Source organism: Oryctolagus cuniculus, chromosome 8 (assembly GCF_051225735.1).
Source record: "Oryctolagus cuniculus isolate XC-2025 breed Fujian yellow rabbit chromosome 8, ASM5122573v1, whole genome shotgun sequence".
Classification (NCBI taxonomy): domain Eukaryota; kingdom Metazoa; phylum Chordata; class Mammalia; order Lagomorpha; family Leporidae; genus Oryctolagus; species Oryctolagus cuniculus.
In genome coordinates this window covers 39,792,127-39,813,682 of record NC_142874.1, presented here as the reverse complement: position 1 = coordinate 39,813,682, position 21,556 = coordinate 39,792,127, and the positions used below count along the sequence as shown (strand labels likewise).

Below are 21,556 nucleotides of genomic sequence, written 5' to 3'. Positions count from 1 at the left end.
CTGTACAGTTTGAAAACTCTGGCCTTTGGTATATGTAGCTCCAGACTTAATTTGCAATTTCCTTTCCCGCATACCTTAAAACAAGACCTCGATACAAATATAGCCTACAGATTTTATACACAGCTTTTCTTCACCTGGCCTAGACCTTCATATTTATTTTCATTCATTATTTCTTATCTAATTAGTTCAGTTATTTCAACTAAACCTGGCTGCAGGTGAGGCAGGCAATTTGTCTCGGGGCCATAAAACTATGCGTGGTTTTAATTGTTACTAGAGTTTTCCAAAGTATGCGGCGGTTTCATTTGGGACATTAGCTTATCCAGGTTAATAATTCATTTCTATATGATTAGAGATTTGAGGACCACAAGAAAACCTTGAGATGCAAATCATAAATTTTCCAACATGGGATCTGCTCCATTGTTTCTTCACATTAATCTAATTTCCATGCTCACCTAATTCTGTAACAATCCTAATTGAAATCCACAAGGGGTAGTTAAAATTCAAGCTCAAGTGAGAAAGGATTTAAGTGAGTTCTTAATGGAACCCAGAGACCTGCCAAGTTTAAAAGCTGCCTAATTCCTCGCCAGGTTATAAAAGACTTTCAACAGCAAAAAGGTGCAGCCCAAAACCTCAGCAGATCTATCTGAGAGCCATGGTGACCGGGCCAAGGTTTCGTGTTTTCCTTTTCCCCCTACAGAGTATGCAAAGACAAACAAAACATAAAAACTGTCCTCTTACTAATGTTCTAAAAAGCACTTTCACTCAGCCAGGTTATACAAAGGGTACTTTAAAGAGTATTTAGAAAAATTGAATTACAAGACAATTTTCTTCTGGTGCAAAATAAATGTTGAAATTCACCCATAGATTTGTTTTCAAAATCTGCATTTTCATAAAGCTTTTGAAGACCTCTCATTTGCATGGATTTCACCCACATGGGAGACCCAGATGGAGCTCCAGGCTCCTGGCTTCAGCCTGGCCCAGCCCTGGTCATTGAGGCCACTTGGGGGAGTGAATCAGTGGATGGAAGATTGATTCTCTCTCTCTGGCCTTCAAATAAATTAAATAAATCTTAAAAAAAAAAAAAAAAACAGCAGGCAGAAACTCAGGTTTCCCCTTTGTACCATCTACAAGTGGCTCGGTTCTCAGGGATGCCCACATCATTGTTCTTGGAAAATTTTCAAATCTTCTTAGCCAGACAACAAGGATCTCCTTACTACCACCCCATTGTGATGAGGGAAGCTCCCTTCTACTGGTTTCTGACAGTGACAGATTGGAGCAGACCTATCTGTACTCTCCTGGGCTCACATGCAACCAACTAGTGGAGAAAAGGCACCAGCTATGGCCGAAGAATAGAGCAGACCATGGGCACGTGGGAGATTAAACCTGTGATCACATCAGCATGCACTATTATAATTGCTTCAGACCCCTCTGAGGGTCCTGGACACCTGGGCTGAGGACAACAGGAGAAAGCAGCAGTTGCCAAGAAAGACAAGAAATCCGGAGAAGAATACTAAGGAACATGAGACCAATAAACGTGAGACCAATAAACCATGTTTTCAGGAAATAACAGGGACGCTAAATAAATTGACCATAAATATTGTAAAGCATATGTGTGGTACGGTCTTTGCTTTCAAACATTAGAATTAAAGTGGTTATGTAGCAATTTCAAGTAAAACACACAGGCAACCCCCCTCAATGACTTTGCCTCAACCAACAGCAGATAGGAAAAAGTTCTAATTCTTAGTTAATAAGGGATCTAAAAAATTAACTTTGTAAACAACACTGCTAGACTTACTTTTTATGCCCGAATGTTTATATTTTAAGCAAACAATCTTTTGTCATGTGTTTTCCTTTGGAAGCGGCTCAGTTCTGCACTTCGTCATCTCAGCATAGCGTTGTTCCAATGTGACATAGAGGTTTTCCACTCAATTTCTTCATTTATAGGAAAGACCTGGACAGCTATGTATTCTGATGAGAGAGGAGCAGGAGCTGAACACGGCATCTGCCTTCCAAGCTGCAGATGACTGTGTTGACTTACAGCTTAATTATCTAACAAAAGAGAGAGAGACAACCATGGGGATATCATTTGTTTCTCGTACAACTTCTGTTTCTAAAATCCCAGGGAGATCCATCCATGACCAACTGAAGCTTTAAGAATAAGTGGCAGTTTATCTGAGAAATACAGAAATACATCCATAATAAACACGAATATTGGAAGTGTTTATGTTATAAACTGTGTCTTGTGTTAAAAATTGAACATTGGCTGGAGATCCACGATGCATGTTCTCAGAGACAGACCAGGTAAAAACTGGCTTTTATTACTCAGAGGTCTTTCCCCCAAATCCCATGACAGTTATATTTACGTCAAGGCCAGAGAAAAGTCAAGTGGCCTGTGGTCCCACTATTTATTCCCCCGGCCCACATCAAAGTCTCCTCTTCATCTTACCACTCTGATGACAAGCAACGTTTAGCCCAGAAACGTGCCAAGGGAAGTGAAGGGAAAAGTTGCCCTCCAGGGTGTAGAGGTGACCCAACCTCTTACTACAAGGCCTCTTCAAGGCAGAACAAGTTCCCAAAGAAGCAAATGTCCAAAATGAGAAGACGACAAGTTCAGACCTTGAACTCATTCTCCCACTACACCAAAGCTGCACAGCCTCAAACTATAGGCCAGTGAAGAATCCTGACCCTGATTAATTCTTATCAGAACTCCTCCCCTTGACTGGGTGCAAACACAAACGCTCACTGAAGCCAACCCCCACACTTGCCTTCTACAGAGTGTGGACAAAACCCACTGAGGCCAGATTTCCATAGGAGCCTCCAGGCCTTTCCCCTGACTTTGACTGATAGACAAGATCCTCTCCTTCCTTGAACTAGCCATTTGCTCAAGCATAGATTGCGAAGAGTACCCACCCTCTCCACATATGTAATTATAGCTGATCTTAAAACCTTAAATTCTACTCTAGTTTTCTGAGCCCTGGTACAATCTTCTGGGATTGGGAAAGGAATTTAGTACAAACTGTCAGGGAAAAGAAAGAGAGTCTCAGCTGTTTAAAGAAAAAAGCAAAGAACGAAGCAAACACCCTCTCATTCCTTCTCTTGGATTGCAGTCCCACACTCATTTCCCAGCTTCTTCTGTGGGCCCTCATGCAACTCAGCCTGCCTCTCTCCCAATGGGGCTCAGGAAACGTGACACCAGAACAGACTAAACAGTGAGCAACAGCCAGCAAGGTCAGGGATGCCATTCAGGCCAGAAGGGCACTTGGCCAGCTCCATCCTCCACTCTCACGTAAGCCCACCCTTACTTTCTGCAACCTTTTTCCATTCATGCTCAGATCTATTGGGTGGAAAGTTTCTGAATAAAAACTGGACAGCATCTTGTTAGGTCAGGTGGCTGTTTGCTTGGCAAGAAGGAAAGCCAGCATGTAAATAACCTCCCGTCGCCAATTTTTTTGTACAGAAAGTGGTTTCTCCCTTGAAAAGTTCCAACACTCTAGAGAAAAAGCCCATATGGTCTAGGTTCCGAGTTTATGGAGGTCATGTCAGATCTGTGGCCCACCAACAGCTGCTGCCATATGACAGAAAATACAACTGCTTTGAAATGCACGAATGTTCTAACAGGTTGACCAGATTTAGCCTCTTGCGGCCCCAGAAAAGCACGAGGATTGTAATTATTTGGGTTTCATGCCAATGGTAGAAAGCGACTGAGTCAAGTGTAGGGTCAGATCCTACAACACAATCTGGATTCTATTTGGAAGACTCCAGCCTATCCACAGAAGGAACTGTGTCTCTCCCTGTTGGATGCTTTGGCTGTTGTTATCCCAACTAGAGTGTCTCAGAAGAGTTACGGTTTCACAACATTTTTGCATCCTTCAACTATTTCCACCCTTCCTGAGAGCTAAACCAGCTCTCTTCACCCCAACGGCAGGATCTTTTACCTCTCTCCTCTTTGAGAAAAATGTCTCACTGCCTGCACTTTTCTAAATGGAGGAGCTGAGAACAGGACCCCGATTTCCTGGCTCTTGTGGTTTTATCCACAGTTCGCCTTAGTTTTAGAATTACATATACACTTTTGGTGTGCCTCTTTGGCTCCAGCCATGTTATTAAACTATTATTACCTAACAATACTCCCATTAATCACCATGACAGATGGAAACCAGCCCTGGTCATGTTCTCTGAACTCAACGTCAAACAGTCCCAATGCTAATGGAGATGACGCCAGCCATGAATTAGCTCTAAAAGCTTCTGTTTATTCCCCACCCCCTTTCCTATTAGCCTTCATGGCAATGCCTTTTTCTTGTCACAAGACTCCATACTTCTATATGGAACAACTCCTTATGGAATTCTGGGAAATGGTTTTCTGTTGACAGACACCGTATAATGATGATAAACGATGGACAAGTCAGCAGTCTTAAAACTTATTCCCCTAGCAACACACTTCCAAATACATGGAGGATTGCTACAGTCTGCAAACCTGGAAAAAATTCTCCATTCAACCTCCTTTCACAGATGAGGGAAAAGAAGTGATACTAAACAGAAAATGTAAATCACCTGTGAGGTAATACGCCCCAAATGATGCCTTGAAAGTGTTGAGGGTACAGAAACAGTTTCTGCACAAAAGAGCTTTGTTCTGAGCTGGGAATGGGGGTGTTGGTTCTTCTTGCATTCCCTAAATAAATTGCAGCTTGGAGTAAGAGTTGCACATAATAGTGAATGTCTTCCACTGAGAAGATGCATATATTTATTTTGAACTCAGGCATGCAGTAGTGCTCTTTGAATCGAAAGTCATTTGATACTCTACCACTTCAGAAATGCTTATACATGTAACTCCACACAACCAACACATTATGAGCAGAAGGAACACAAAACACAGAGGCCAGCCCTGAAAAACAGAAGGCACTTAATCGCACTTTCTCTGCTGCTTCCAATGAAAGATGCTACAAACGCTTCAGAAGATCATTCTTAACAGAACTGCTAAATGAGGATGTTTCTACTGCACCGATCCCACTGAAAGATCAAAAAGCGAATGTATCATAAAGGAGACAACATTACAAGTGGCTATGCCCCAGCTGTGGGCATCTCTATTGATACCTTGCTATTGACTACATCAGTCACTAGGTACCAAAGGCCAAATAGAGCCTCAAGGACCAATACATTAGGCACACATGATGAAGTGTGACCCCCACCCTCCAAGTGTCATGTGTTGAACTGAAACTTAATCCCCATTGTGAAGTATTAAGAGGGTTGACTCTTGAGGTCAGTGTTGTGGCATAGTGTATTAAGCTACACTTGGGACACTCAAATCCCAAGAGAACCAGATCAAGTCCAAACTACTCCACTTCTGATCCAGCTTCCTGCGAGTGCACCCATGGAAGCAGCAGGTGATGGCTCAAGTGCTTGAGCCCCTACCATCTGCGTAGGAGACTCACATAGAGTTCTGAGCTTGTGGCTTCAATCTAGCCCAGCTTGGGCACTTGTAGGCATTTTGGGAATTTGGGGAATGAACCAGCACATGGAATATCTCTCCTTCCTGCGTTCCTTTCAAATTATATAAAAAAAGTGAAGAATGATTTTGCTCAAAAGGGTTTAAACTTAATCTAGTGACAGTATTTGGAAGCAGGGGCTTTAAGATGTGATTAGGATTAGAGAAAATCATCAGAATGGAGCTCCCATGATGGAATACAGGTAACTTTATAAAAAAGACAGCAAAGGATACATACACACAACAAACATACACACTTGCATTCTGTCTTGCCATGTGAGCCCTACACTGCCTTGAGATAGTTCCAGAACAAAGACTCATCACCAAATGCAAGTCTTTGACCTTGGACAACAACCAAGAGTCAAAAAAAAAAAAAAAAAAACCTCTTATTTTAAAAACTAACATGGATGATATTGATTGCTACAGAGAAAATACAACCAAATTACAAAGTAGACAATCTGGACTGGGGAGTGGAGACAGGGCCTAGTTGTCATCAGGTGGCCACTAAAGCCTTCTTTAAGGAGGTAGCTAGTAAACACAGCTTCAAGTAACAAGAAAGAGACAGCCAGGGAAATTGAGAGCCAATGCATTCAAGTCAGAGTCAAGAAAAGATGCTCAGGGTCTAGTGTAGGGACCACCATCCAAGCGACGGCCATCTGTGGTTGGCATGTAGAGAGATGAGTGCTGGAAGTGACATCAGCTCAGTCAGCACAGGCCACGACCAGCAAGGCCTTCATGGTCATGAAATGGTTCCGATTTTATTCTCCCAGGAACCAAATCTAACACCCCTTTGAACTTCTCTATTTAGAAACAAATACACTCTTAGAAATAACTCATTCTGTTGCTCTCTCACCAAATGCAATTGCCATCATGATCATGACCTGGACTTGCAGGCAACTGTTGTCGGATTAATCAAACCTTATTAAGCATTTGTTTAAATGTCCTGAAAAGTTTTATGAACCTGTCATGTCTTCCTCCAACATTTCCTGGGACCTCTAAAGATGGTTCACAGAGTTACGGGCAACTAGGAAAGCTTCACACAATAAAATACAGTGAGTGGCTTAGATGCAAACTGTATACTACAGTTCAGTGCTTGTGATCCTACAACTTGCAAGACCTGGACCCTCTACGCAGAGGAGTAGTGGTATCTCGCTGCCCATTCACAAGAGGAAATGTGATCATCTGCTTGCATTAGTAATAGACTAAAAAGAGTCTCATAGTGTAGTGGAAGAGGAAATATGTCAATTCCTTCTCTTAACAGTTGAGGAAAGTGAGGCCCAGAGCAGGTAAATTATACAGCAGTGCCCACGGCAAGTAATTTTCTCCTGCCATCTAGTTGAAATATTCATTTCTAAATGAGATAAAACTGGCTCTGTTCATGACCTGAGCAAGCACACTTAGATGTTGGAGATGAAGCAGATCATTCAAACTCCTCCCGGGGAACGGGCACACTGTCTACCTCACTGGTTTTCTTTTTTTTTTTTTTTTTTTTTTTTTTTTTTTTTTTTTTTTGACAGGCAGAGTGGACAGTGAGAGAGACAGAGAGACAGAGAGAAAGGTCTTCCTTTTGCCATTGGTTCACCCTCCAATGGCTGCTGCGCTGCGGCCGGCGCACTGCGCTGATCCAAAGCCAGGAGCCAGGTGCTTCTCCTAGTCTCCCATGGGGTGCAGGGCCCAAGCACTTGGGCCATCCTCCACTGCACTCCCGGGACACAGCAGAGAGCTGGCCTGGAAGAGGGGCAACCGGGACAGAATCCGGCGCCCCGACCGGGACTAGAACCCGGTGTGCCAGCGCCGCAAGGCGGAGGATTAGCCTAGTGAGCCGCAGCGCTGGCCCTACCTCACTGGTTTTCCAAATCTGGTAGCCGCCAGATGAGAGGCTCTGAGGGCACAGGTGATTGTGGGAGGGTGTAGGAGAAGCCAAAGAGACGCCTTGATTTCCCATGAGATCTCAAGAGACAACAGATTCACTGGGGACAATCAGAAGACGTTCAAGCTCAGTGATCCGTATGAGAATCTTTGGACAGGTCCAGGTTGGGGATTCACACACACACACAAAGCATGCAAAGTGAAGCTCTATCTTACTTCTCCTTTCCCCTTCTTCCCGACAGTGTCTCTCACAATCAAGCCCCAGTGCTTCCTGTGTGCCCCTTCTCAGCAGAGGCAGGAATTAGTTACACTACTGTTCAAACTCAGCACATGTGTGATAGCGGCTATTTCTTGGTCAAGCACTTTTACAAAGCCTTTTAGTTTGAAATTACAGGAACCTAAAGTAAATACAAATTTTTTTTCCACGTTCAAGAAACCTTGTTCTAATTAGGTGATTCCTTTTTATGTCCAGATGCTAAGTTGGAAGTTTTTACTTCCCCCTGAAAGAATAAGATGTGCCAAAAAGCACAAGTACTGATTTTTTGGAACATTTTCAATGTCAGAGTCTCTGTAGTGTTTGTTACCTGCCTAATGCTTGTGGAAAATGAGCTGAAAGAAATCCAGAGAGCACATGGACAATGACTAAATATGCAAGACTTAAAGGCCAGGAGCCCTGACCCTTCCACAGGAAAATGACCAGGCTAGGTAAGTCACTTATGCTCCCTGGCTTCTGGTCTCCATCACTAAACTGAAGATGGCACTGACCATTGGTTGGTTCCTAGAATGGAGTTAACACAAAAAAACACATATCAAAATCTCGAGAGGGTTATCAGACAAATACACCAAGAAGAATTAACTCTTCCTTCCCACTTCTTTCTGAAATATAAGTTTATCTCTTCTAGACAAGACTTCGAGGGCCCAAAAATATGACCTAAGGGAGATGATGGATGAAGATATAAAGTGTCGATTGCCCAGAATCTCTAGGGAAGTTCGCAGTGCCATAGGAAACAGACTGGATTCCAATCGGGGCTGGCTTGCCACTAAGGACAGCTGCCTGCCTTGCCCAGAGCACACCTAAAGTTGAGCCAATGCCTTAACCCCTGCCATCCATCCCAGTGGAATATACAATTCAAAATCTGAATTTCCCAAAATAAAATCTAACCATGTATTCACAGAGGCTCTGAACAAACCCACATGGGTCATCAAGCCCTTAAGATTCTGAAAATGGTTACAGGAATACAAACTGCCCTTCTTAGTGTAAGCTCCATTCACAACCATCAGTTATTTTATTTAATCTCAAAGTGTACCTTACAAGTTGCAGTTAAAATTGTCCCTGTTTTACAAAGACGATCTAGCACTAATAATCCTAAATCAAAATGCATTAGCATGATGAGCAGCCCATGGAACAATGGCACATCTTCCAGAACTAAGCATTTCACCAAAACCATTCTGCCTTGCAAGCGCTCAGATCCTGATGTCTGGGCAAGGAAATTAAATCTCTTCCATTCCCAAGTTTAATATTTTCTGTTTAGGATGTGGTTTTATTCGTTGTCAATCCCAACGCTTGTTGGAACACAATTTTTTAATTCATCCAGAGAGTTGTCAGCAGGCTGCCCAAGCTGCCCTTTCCTTCCTGGGATGCTGTTCCTTGTGGTATTTTGCAATAACTCATAAAGAACTTGCCTTGCCACTATCTCTGCCCTAAAAAGTAAACTGCATTTTTCCTCTTTTTTGAAAAAAGAAAAGCTTTTCAAAATAACAAAGTCCCCAGATCAAAGAGACCTGCTTATGTATTCAGGCCCAAGAAAGCAACTTAGTGAACCAGCGTCATGAATGAACAATTTTTGCAAGTTTCCTTTTCAAAGGATGCAACAGAATATAATGTAGACATATGTATCTGCTTAAAGTTTTGTGTGTGTGTGTGTACATAGAGTGACATAATATTCAGCCAAATGTACAACTGTTACAAGATAATAACATTTATTCATAACTTCTACTTACTTGGAAGATGTGTTCATGGTTGCAGAAGATACAGATTCTCTAGACAAAGGCAAGTATCAAATAACTCCTTCCAGCTTGTAAAATCCCTCCACAAGTCAGCTGCCTTTCTCATTTATTCTAGAGAGACACTAGCATCAAGAAGAAATGATGGGCTGGTGCTGCGGTGTAGCAGGTAAAGCTGCTGCCTGCAGTGCCAGCATCCCATATAGGCACAGGTTCAAGTCTCAGCTGCTCCTCTTCCAATCCAGCTCCCTACTGGTGTGCCCAGGAAAGCAGTGGAGGACGGCCCAAATCCTTGGGACCTGCACCCACATGGGAGGCCCAAAAGAAGCTCTTGGCTCCTGACTTTGGATCTGTTCAGCTCTGGCTGTTGCTGCCATTTGGGGAGTGAACCAGTAGATTCTCATTCCCCCCACCCACCCTCATTCTGGAAGAATAAGAAGAAAGAAGTAGAAATGGAAGGAGGCAGACATAGATCTCGCTGATTCCAGAACAAGTTGACTAGACTCTCTCCAGAGTGGAGAGGATATTAACGAGTTCCAGCAAAAGAATGACCTCTGAGGTCAAAAGCACTTCAAGCCTTCTGTATGTGAACTCCACTCCCCTCCTACACAAACCTCAACACCCCTGCAAGTGCCAGGCTGACCCTTAGAAAGGTTGTCTGAGGGGTCAGCACTGTGGTGTAGCGTGTAGGGCCTCTGCCTGCAGTGCTGGCATCCCACATGGGTGCCAGTTTGAGCCCCAGCTGCTCCACCTCCAATCCAGCTCTCTGCTATGGCCTGGGAAAGCAGTAGAAGATGGCCCAAGTCCTTGAGCCATGAGAGACCCAGAAGAAGCTCCTGGCTTCGGATCATCTCAGCTCCAGCTGTTTCGGCCATCTGAGGAGTGAACCAGCAGACAGAAGACCTCTCTCTCTCTGCCTCTGCCTCTCTGTAACTCTGCCTTTCAAATAAATAAATAAATCTTAAAAAAAAATGAAAGCTTGTCTGATATTTCTAGGTATCAGCTTCGTCCTATTTAGTAGATTCCCTCACTACCTTACTTTCAGCGTCAGCCTCCTCCCTAGGTAAAGTCCTTTATTCTTGCCCATGTATATTTTTAAATGCTTATTGAGTGCCTGCCATGGTCAGTTACTATATTAGATGCTGCTGTCAGAGCCATAGAGGTGAATAAAATATCTTAAGGAGCTGATAGTTTAGTAGGAGAGGAAAACAAGTGAGCAATTATTGTAATGCCTGACAGAAAACAGTACAAGGGGAAGACAACAAAAAAATGAATGATTTATTCTCATTGGGTGAACTTGGGCATTTCTTGAGTGGTATTGGCTAAGCTCTGACTGATCAAGAGGATTTTAGTTGGAGAAAGAGTAAAGGAAATTCCAGACTAAGGGAGCAGCATCAACTCTAAGCCAAATGAAGTACTAAGAAACAACCACAAGTCTGAAAAATAGCAACGTAGAAGGATAACTGGTAGGCCAGGAGAGTTGTGGACGGAATACTGAGATCCTCAGATGCTTTGCTCAAGAGAAGTGAAGCTAGGGGTGGTTAGGACAGATTGAAGGCACCCTGTTCCACATCACAGTTCCTAGGTTCAATACCTGCCACTGGTTTCTGACCCCAGCTTCCTGCTAATGCAGACCCTTGGGAGGCAGCAGTGATGACTCAAGTAATCAGGCTCCTGTCACTCACGTGGGGGACCCAGGTTGAGTTCCTGGTACATGGTACAGCCTGGTCCAGTCCAAACCATTGCAGGCATTTGGGGAGGTGAACCAATGCATGGGGAAGAGCATGCTCACTCACCGTCTCTCTGTTTTTCTCTCTCAGATTTCAAAGAGATGTGGAACCAGAAGGAAGAGCAAAGAGGGATATGCGTGCTTATAAACAAGAACAGTTGGGTGAATGGCATTATGGATATGGGTGCTTATAAACAAGAACAGTTGGGTGAATGGCATTATGGATATGGGTGCTTATAAACAAGAACAGTTGGGTGAATGGCATTATGCTCTGCTAAGGACACAGAATTTGAGCTGAGGGCACCTACGAAAAGAAAAAGACCCAAGAGGTGGTTGAAATTTCTGAAGTCATCTTCAGAGAGATGCTGCTATTTGAATTTATCTGGATAAAATCACAGTAGGCATGGACTTGACTTGTTCACTGCTGGGCTACAAGCAACTAGTACCATTCCTAGTATGTAACCAAATATCTGTTAAAAAATAAATATGACCTAGAGGAAAAAGTAAGCAGGGAATTGATATTGAAGACATAAAGTACATTTATAAAGAAAGGCCAGTGGGAAAAAAAGAAGAAATCTAAGGAGACTACAACATCTCAGAAACCAAAGAAAAAGCAAATCTTATTTTTTTCATTATTAATTTTAAATTCACAAAACAAAAAGGGTGAGGGAGGAATAAATGAGCACATGGATGCAGTCACTTATTCAGTAGATATTTACTAATATTTTCTCACGCCAGATCCTGTTCTACACACTGGAAACACAGCAGGAAAAATTAAGAACCCTGCCCCTGTGGAGCTCACTCTCTAGATAATAGGTAGCCACACCCAGTGCCTAGTGCTACTAGAGATGTTAAGTAGGACAAGAATAAGCAGAAAGCTACTGGACTTGGCAGTTAGATGCTCTTCAATGATCAGATTCCAACAACCTTAAAGAACACTCTAGTAAAGCAGTGGCAGTAACAGTGAAATTTAGGAACAGCCCTTTAACCTAGCACTACGTCACCAGTTGAAATGCCCACACTCCACACCAGAATATCTAGATTCAATTCCCAACTCTGCCTCCTGACTCCAGCTTCCTGCTAATGCAGACCCTGAGAGACAGGGGCACTCTCCATATGGGAAACCTGAATTGAGTTACCAGCTCCTGGCTTTGACCTGGCCCTATCCAAGCCTTTGTGTGAGCATTTGGGCAGTGGACTAGCAAAAAGTGGGTGATATCTCTATCTCTCTTCCTCCCTCCTTCTCAAATAAATAAAATATTTTAAAATGTTTTAAAGTCACATTTACCACATATATCTCTCTTTTCCCATAAGCTCTTAAAGGCAGGAGCCAGTCTACTTGTTACTGCACTCACATATCTGGCAAACACTGGTTGGACGCATATGTGAATCAGTGATAATGGATTAGGGAATGTGTGTTTGGTAATGAAAAACTGCAGAATGAACTCCTAAATTACATGAATTCATTAGTTTACACCTTCCAGTTCAATAAAGTAGAAGACCATTGCCTTATAAATTATGTTAGAGTTTAGTCTAAAAAACAACAACAACAAGCTAGCACTGTGGTTCACTAGACTAATCCTCCGCCTGCGGCGCCAGCACCCCGGGTTCTAGACCCGGTTGGGGTGCCCGATTCTGTCCCAGTTGCTCCTCCAGTCCAGCTCTCCGCTGTGGCCTGGGAGGGCAGTGGAGGATGGCCCAAGTGCTTGGGCCCTGCATCCCATGGGAGACCAGGAGAAGCACCTGGCTCCTGGCACCAGATCAGCGCAGCGCCGGCTGTAGCGGCCATTTGGAGGGTAAACCAACAGAAAGGAAGACCTTTCTCTCTGTCTCTCTCTCTCACTGTCTAACTCTGCCTGTCAAAATAATAAAAAACAACAACAAAATTTGTATTAACTGGGGGTTTTAAGAGAGAAGACTGTGAGCAACATGGAACAGGGGGAGTAGTGGAAGGACTGACCTCACACAGCTGTAGAACTGGTGAAGAATTTGCTAGAACGCTATGGACGCTGTGTGTCTGGTGTAGGTTGAAAGCCTGAGGACAGTCAGGCAAAGGAAAGGCAAGTGTACAGCAAGGGACCCTGTGGGGACATGCTGCAGCCGCACCTGCCTTCCATCCACAGCAGAGGGCCAGGAGGAGTGCAGGTCTCCTTTGCCATGACACTGTATCCACGTCCAGTCTGTGATTCAGAGAAGCTGAAGGGGAAGAAAGCAGGCCCAGTGGCTGCCCGTGTCTCATTGCAAGGCAGCAGATCTGACTCAGTGAAACTCTGTCTTACCTCTCCTTTCTCCTTGCTTGTATTTATTTGAAAGTCAGAGCTACAGAGAGAGAGAGATCTTCCATCCACTGATTCACTACCCAAGTGGCTACAACTGCCAGGGCTGGGCTAGGCCAAAGCCAGGAGCCTGGAGCTTCCTCCAGGTTTCCCACATGGGTGCAGGGGCCCAAGCGCCTGGGCCATCCTCCGCTGCTTTTCCCTGTGCCCTCATCTGCCCTGCACCAGCCTTCTAAACGTGAGGCCCATTGCTTCACACCCACCTTCCAAATCTCAAGCAAATTGTTTTCGCTACCAGCCCTCACTTCAAACCGACCCCAAACCATTTAGGAAATAAACTCTGGGAAACTTCATTCCAGCTTAGCTGACACATGATGAGGCCACCAGAGTCCTCCCCTTGTCTGTCAGCTGTACCTCTTCTAGCTAAACTCAGCTTCCAATGAAAATGCTAACGAAGTCGCACCTATGCCTGACACTATGCAACCCCTGTCCAATACTAACCGGTCACCTGGGGAAGATAGAGTCCTTGTATCCATCTCTTGGTGATGTTCACTGTTGCTCTAGCTGAGCCACCCTCTCCCTTTGATGCCCCATAAGCTACCCACTGAGACATTGCACCACTGCCACTGTGGGACTGGCAGCACTCATTCTCACTGGCACATACACTTTGGATTTCCTGTCCTACTTCGCCTCCTATTACAAGGTAAGGACACGAAGGAAAGGATGGAAACAGCGGCGTGTGTGTGTTTTCATTTCAAAATAAGGAAGCAATACTCACACTACAGCCCTTCTCACTGCAGCTCGCCATGCGGTCTTAGTTGATGGCCATGACTTCCTTCTTCCCTTACCCACTCCACTCTCCCTGGGCCCTCAGCAGGCCCCTCAGGTCACACACATTCCTCCTTGCAGCAACCTTTAATAAGTCAGACTCTGTCACCCCACTCAGTACAGCAAATCCTCTCCACACCCTCCCCTCCTTGCTTATTCGGGCACTGGTGGGAAGAGACCAGATGGCCAGAAGACAACTTCAACTTGCAGTTTCATGGAGCATGGCTGTGTCCTTTGCTGGAAAGGATCCTCCTTTAGGAACTAAATCTTCTACACTACAAGAACACAAAGTCACAAAATGTGGCACAAAAATTCCACTAGTGAAATGCTAGGGTTAATAAATGGAGCCAGGGCAGGCACTGTGGCGTAGTGGGTAAAGCTGCCACCTGCGATACCAGCATCCTATATGGGTGCTGGGTCGAGTCCTAGCTGCTCCATTTCCAATCCAGCTCCCTGCTAATGGCCTGGGAAAGCAGTGGAAGATGGCCCAGGTGCTTGTGTCCCTGCCACCAACGAGAGACCTGGAAGAAACTCCTGGCTCCTGGCTCCTGGCTTCGGCCTGGCCCAGCTCTGGCCATTGTGGCTACTTGGGAAGTGAACCAGCAGATGGAAGATCAGTTGATTGATCTCCCCTGTCCTTCACTCTCTCTGTAACTCTACCTTTTGAATAAATAAATAAATCTTTAAAAATAAAAAATAAAGAAATAAATAATAAATGCTGCCTCTCTCATTTGTACTCCTTGATTTCCCAAACACATGAATCCTGGCTACGGGAGCTTTGGAAAACCCCATGTGTGTTAGGGACTGATTGAGAGCATGCACCCTCCTCTCAGCTCTGCAAGGTGTTCACATCCAGCTGGTGCCATCAGTGACTCTCTGAAAGTTCACTCCTCCCTGCTGTCTTACTGGCTGCTACAGGGTGTTGGCAAACTCAAGGAGACCAGTGCATTGCATCAGCAGGAACCTATGCACTCACTTCATTGGCTACAAAGTGAGTCTGCTGGTCAGAAGTAACAGCACATGGACTACCATGATGAAGGAATAAGGCATCTTGAAATGGTGGTTTTGGCAGAAGCAGGAAAGGCAAATCAGTATCCAGAGTAAATGTAGATTCCAATAAGAAGGAGTGCTGTCACTCACACAGCAGAAGTGGCCCGAGAGGATCTATCTGCCAACAGTGGCTGGCTGATCCCCGGGGGGAACGCTGCCACTTTGAAGGCTGGGTGCCAGTCTCCACTGTTACAGGCTGATGAATCAGCAATGCTATAGTGCCACTGCCTTTGGTGCAACAAAGTCTATGAGCTGAGGCCACCATGGTCTCTAGTCCAGCTGCTATGGCCACTTGATGCGTGAGCTCATTGAGCAAGAATAGACGTAGTTAGGGAAAGAGTCAGAATCCCACGGAACCAACACCTTGCCTACCTGAGTATTTAGGTCACCCTACTGGGCTGCCCACTAACAGTCACACGCATTCTCTGCCCACTTGGAGGTCTCTCCATGGGTCCTCCCCAGATTTCCTTATCACCATGTCATCAGTTGTGTTCCTCCCCACCCCTTAAGGATCTAGCCAAATCATTAGCCCTTGCCAAGGAGTCAAGACATCTGTTCCACCAGGCCAAATGAGCCAGCATGTGCAGAGGTCAGCGTCAAGGCCAGTGGCTTTCAAGGCCATCTAAAAGTGGGGCGACAGTATTGTCACCAACCATATCCCAGTAATGCCAGGATATTGTGCAGAGTCCTCTCAAAACTAGGCCCAAATTTTCTCGACAGTTTAAGTAGAAAGGGGATTTTTTATGACAAGTTATAAAAATAATTTGCCAAATAAACGGGAAGTTTGAAAAGACAGACTCAAGGCAAAGCTTCCAGGAATCGTTCCCAAAGTCATGACACAGAACCAGGCCACCAAGGGAGACGCTGCTCCTGCCATGACCAAGATGCTATCAAATCAGGAAGCCTCCAGACTGTTAGAAGCCATCACTCGGGGGGTTGGATGCAGAAGCCTGTCCACTCCAGCCCCTGAATAACCAGGCACAAGACATGGAGGCCTCTGATACAGCTGCTTACAGAAGATGCGATGCTTCCACGATTGTTGCTTGCCACAAAAGAAATAGAAATGTGAGATGGTGTCACCACGTTTCATCTTAATTTCATTTTCCAAATCTCATCCAGGTATCCCTGACTGATGGAACCCAAATCACATCCAGGGACCTCGCTGCAAGGTACTCTGGGAAATGTAGTTTCTGGTCTCCCAAACTCTGTAGAGCAGGAAGAGATCCAAGAAGAAAGTGGGGAATCGATTTTAAGCAAGCCAGTGCATGTTCTTTATTGTACAAGGGAGGCAGTGAAAGTGCGGTTTTCTCACGTGAGGAGCAACGTGGGCTGGTGCCGCGGCTCACTAGGCTAATCCTCCGCCTGTGGCACCGGCACACTGGGTTCTAGTCCCCGTTGGGGCACTGGATTCTTTCCCGGTTGCCCCTCTTCCAATCCAGCTCTCTACTGTGGCCTGGAGGATAGCCCAAGTGCTTGGGCCCTGCACCCCATGGGAGACCAGGAGAAGCACTTGGCTCCTGGCTTTGGATCAGCGCAGTGCGCCAGCCGCAGCGCGGCAGCCATTGGAGGGTGAACCAATGGCAAAAGGAAGACCTTTCTCTCTGTCTCTCTGTCTCTCTCACTGTCCACTCTGCCTGTCAAAAAAAAAAAAAAAAAAAGGAGCAACATGAACGTGGATATAGGTAAGGGAGGATGCACATTTGACACACTCTTGAGCCAGAGAGAGAATTGACAGAGCAAAATCATAAAAAGGAAAGAAAACCTTCAGCACATAGGTAGAGGAGAGGAATTTGTGCTCTAAAATAATAAAGAAAGAGGCACAGAAATGCAGAAGTGAAACAAAGGGGACTCTTGCTGGGCGACCTCCACATCTAGTGATCCGTCTTCAATGTTCTCCCAGTGTAAGTGCATTTGAACAGGAAACAAGAAATTCCCATCCGAGTTCTAACGCTCTGACCGCTCAACTTGAGTCAGTAAGTCAAGGGCTTTGTCGGTGCTGTGAAGCCAACAGAGTATCTTGGGGACAAACACACTTAGAGCGAGAGAATGGAAGATACGTAATTCCCACAAGGCTTAATAGAGACAGGAATTTGAAAAGCTCTTTTTTTTTTTAAATTCAGTGACTAAACATATGTGAAGGCAGAGAATGTACATTGTGATAAATTATGCACAGATTTCAAAATTTTTGCACCAAAATAAACTTGCCTTTTAATTCCATTTCTTCACAAACATCTGAAATGCCCTTGTATTTCTTGGGTGTGTACTGTTCTCAGCTATAGAAAGGAGGCGACCAGGTCTAAGACAGCATCCGCTTTGGAGAAAGCTGGCTCACTCTGTGGGGCAAAGGAAAATTGAACACTTAACACATACCAAGATAGACTCAAGGTGGATTGAAAACTTAATGGAGAGACCTGGAAATTTTAGAAGAAAGTATAGGATATCTTTGCAACCTAAAAGTAAGACAGAATATTAGAAAAACACTCAAAGCATAAACTAATAAATTCACAATTTGCTTGTATCAAAACACAAAAAGTATGCCTCTGACAAAATTAACAGATGGGAAATTGGAGGGAAAATGTGTGCACCACAACAAATTTTAGGGGCAGGAATCTTACTAGCAGTTAAGTCACTGGGTAAGACCCTGCACCCTGCATCAGAATACCTGGGTTCAATTCCTGGTTCCAACTCCTAACACAGACCCTGCAAGGCAGTGCCCTGTGAGGCTGTGGTGAGGCTGGTTGTTGGGTCCCTGCCACCACATGGGAGACCTAGATGGAGATCTCCACCTCTGGCAAAGCCCTGGCCAATGCAGGCATTCGGAGAGTGGACAAGCAAATGGGAGGTAGGGGTGTGTGTGTGTGTGTGTGTGTGTATGCGTACGCATCTTGCTGCTTCTCAAAATTAAAAAAAAAATCAATCAAAACCAATCAGAGGCTGATAGAACATGTAGTCTTCCCTCAGCAGCCACAAGGTATTGGTTCCTGGATACCCCCACCACCTGCCAGGACACCATAACCCCAGGGATGTCCAAGTCCCTTATATAAAATAATGTAGTACTTGCAGGCCACTCCTACACTTTCTCCTCTGTAACTTAAATCATCTCTAGACTATGTATCATACCCAACCCAATGGAAATGCCATGTATGTAGTTGTTACACAAAATTGTTTAACGAGGGAAGAAAAGAAGCAAATTTTGTTCACGGTCACTACAGACACAATTATTTTTCTGAACATTTCAACACACTATAGGTTTAGTCCTCAGACATGGAAATTGCAGATCCGGAGGGACGGCTGTCTTAGAAATCCCTGCAAATTGACTGTAACACAAAGGGAGAACACCAGTAGGAAAAAATACAGACAAAGGATACGAACGAACTCACAAAGAAGCAAAACCAAAAAGACCACAAGCTTTTGAAGAGATGTGCACGCTCATTAGTCATTACAGAAACACAAATCAAAGCAACAATGAGAAATCCCTTCACACCCATTGACTGGCAAGAGAGAAAGCTGGACGATGTAGGACGTTGGAGAGAACATGGGGACAGAAAGAGGAACCTCGAGTGAACTCCCAGTGCAAGTGTAGACTAGAATGGAAGAAACCTTGTGGAGAGCAAACTGGCAGCACTCACACAAAGCACACACACACCCTAGGACCAGTCATTTCACTCCTAGATGAACACCACCAAGACACTGTCATCTGGCTCCAGGAGGTGGGGGCACACAGAAGAGGATCGTGGCAGAGACAAGCGTGGGAGCCCATCTCAACTTCACCCCCAGCAGCACAGGAAGAGGCCACTTCCCCAGCATTCCTTGTAGTCATGGCCACAGGATGGGGTTGGGGAAGGCCTCTTGTGAGTAGAAAGGATGCAAGGTACAATAAGAAACACATTGGCTCTTTGGCCCCAGCCCCCAGCACAGAGTTCCTAAACCTTTACACTTTCCAGAGTGGCAGGAGTGTCTTCTGTGTGCTCACAACGAGCCCCTTTTTATTATACCTGAATTTATGCTACTGAGTGACTTGGGGTGAGGTCCCTACACATAGCATCAGAATGAGTCAGCTCATTGGCCGGCGCCGCGGCTCACTAGGCTAATCCTCCGCCTGTGGCACTGGCACCCCAGGTTCTAGTCCTGGTTGGGGCACCGGATTCTGTCCTGGTTGCTCCTCTTCCAGGCCAGCTCTCTGCTGTGGCCCAGGAAGGCAGTGGAGGATGGCCCAAGTCCTTGGGCCCTGCACCCACATGGGAGACCAGGAGAAACACCTGACTCCTGGCTTCGGATCAGTGCAGCGTGTCAGCCATAGCAGCCATTTGGGGGGTGAACCAACGAAGGAAGACCTTTCTCTCTATCTCTCTCTGTCTAACTCTGCCTGTCAAAAAAAAAAAAAAAAAAAATGAGTCAGCTCACCAGAAAGACCAAGTGAGGAGAAGACTGGAAATTTCAGCCCCAACCTCCAACCTTCAGGAAGACAGGAGGGGCATGGACAGTTGGAGGTAAAGTCCTATAAACACACTTGGACAGAAGATTTGATGAGCTTCTGGGCTGCTAAACCCGTGGAGGGGTGCAAGGGTGGTGCGTCTCAGATAGGGCAAGGAAATTCGAACCTTCTTTGCCTCTACCTTGCCCTGTGCCATTACTTCCATCAAACTGTCCATCTGTAGCCCTTGGGAGACACTTCATAATAAACCAGTTAGTGTAAGTCAACTGTTGCCTTGAACTCTATGGGCTATTCCAGCAAATTATCAAGCCCAAGAGAGAGGTCATGGGAACCCCAATGTATAAGCAGTCATGCAGGTAGGCATGCACTTGCCATTGACATCTGAAGTGCAAGAAGCCTTGTGGGACTGAGCCTTTCAACTGTAGGTTCTGTGCTAACTCCAGGCAGGTAAAGTCTGAATACCGAATTAAATTGAACTGAATTGAATTGAATTATACACAGTTGATGTCAAAGAATTGGTTGGTTTGGGGGGAAACTGCACATGTGATGTCAGAAGAGGAGTGCTGGTGTTTAGCCTTGCAGGTGAAATGTCTATGTTCCACATTGGTGTCTCTGGGTTCAACGCCAGGCTCAGCTGCTGATTCAACTTCCTGGGAGGCAAAAGTAATGGCACAAGTACCTGGGTTCCTCCCACCCAGATGGCAGACCCAGATGGAGTTCTAGGCTCCTGGTTGGCCTGGCCCAGGCTCAGCTGTGGCAGACATTTGGGAGGTGAACCAGGAGATGGGAGCTCTATGTATGTACATCTCTGCCTCTGGAGCAATTTTTTTTTAATTTGTTTGAAAGAAAAGAAGTTCAATGATAGGACTAAGAATCAAAGGGGTCTTGAAAGAAAAGAAGTTCAATGATAGGACTAAGAATCAAAGAATCAAAGAATCAAAGGGGTCACATAAACAAGACTAGTGTCTGAAAATACTAACTGATAGAACAAAAAAGAGAGAGAACGATCCAACATGGGAAGCGGGATACACAGCAGACTCATAGAATGACGGATGTCTAAACAGCACTCTGGCCTCAGAATCAGCCCTTAAGGCATTTGGATCCGGCTGAAAAGCCCATGAGAGTATTTCAGGCATAGAAAGCCAAGACACTCTGTCAAAAAAAAAAAAAATGACCTAAATGAAAGATCTCCGTGAGTGAGATCCCAGTGGAAAGAACAGGTCATCAAAGAAGGAGGTACCTTTCTCTGAAGGGAGGAGAGAACTTCCACTTTGACTATGACCTTGTCTAAATATGATCAGAGTCGGTGAACTCAAAAGGCTTCCATAGCCTTGGCAACTCATGACTGGAGCCTAGGGAGATTACTGATGCCATAAACAAGAGTGTCAAATTGTTAAGTCAACAACAGGAGTCACTGTGCACTTACTCCTCATGTAGGATCTCTGTCCTTAATGTGCTGTACATTGTGATTTAATGCTATAACTAGTACTCAAACAGTATTTTTCACTTTGTGTTTCTATGTGGGTGCAAACTGGTGAAATCTTTACTTAATATATACTAAACTGATCTTCTGTATATAAAGAGAAATGAAAATGAATCTTGATGTGAATGGAAGGGGAGAGGGAGCGGGAAAGGGGAGGGTTGCGGTTGGGAGGGAAGTTATGTGGGGGGAAAGTCATTGTAATCCATAAGCTGTACTTTGGAAATTTATATTCATTAAATAAAAGTTAAAAAAAAAAAAAGGAAGGAAGGAAGTTCGGAGCGGAGAGAAACACTGTAGTAGGCACTTTTCTCAGAGAACATAAGACGCTCCTTGACTTAGGCACTTCCTTGACCCTCCTGCCATCTCAGCCCCCATAGATGTGCAGCAAGGGCAGAGTTGGGTG

General features: G+C 44.9%; 1 protein-coding gene across 5 annotated transcripts in view; it reads right to left on the bottom strand.

Annotated features, from left to right (window-relative positions):
* LOC127483248 (uncharacterized) overlaps positions 1-21,556 on the bottom strand; it is a 99,074-nt gene that overhangs the window by 5,097 nt on the left and 72,421 nt on the right. For 3 of the 5 annotated variants that reach the window (XR_016211846.1, XR_016211850.1, XM_089302309.1), the window contains one exon: positions 17,439-17,568. The exons of the other annotated variants lie outside the window; for them this stretch is intronic. Coding sequence is in view for 1 of the 3 variants with exons in the window: in XM_089302309.1 (XP_089158435.1) it covers positions 17,532-17,568 (37 nt within the window). In the remaining 2 variants the exon portion in view is untranslated. Of the gene's footprint in view, positions 1-17,438; positions 17,569-21,556 lie in introns of those variants that run through there. 5 annotated transcript variants of the gene reach the window in all.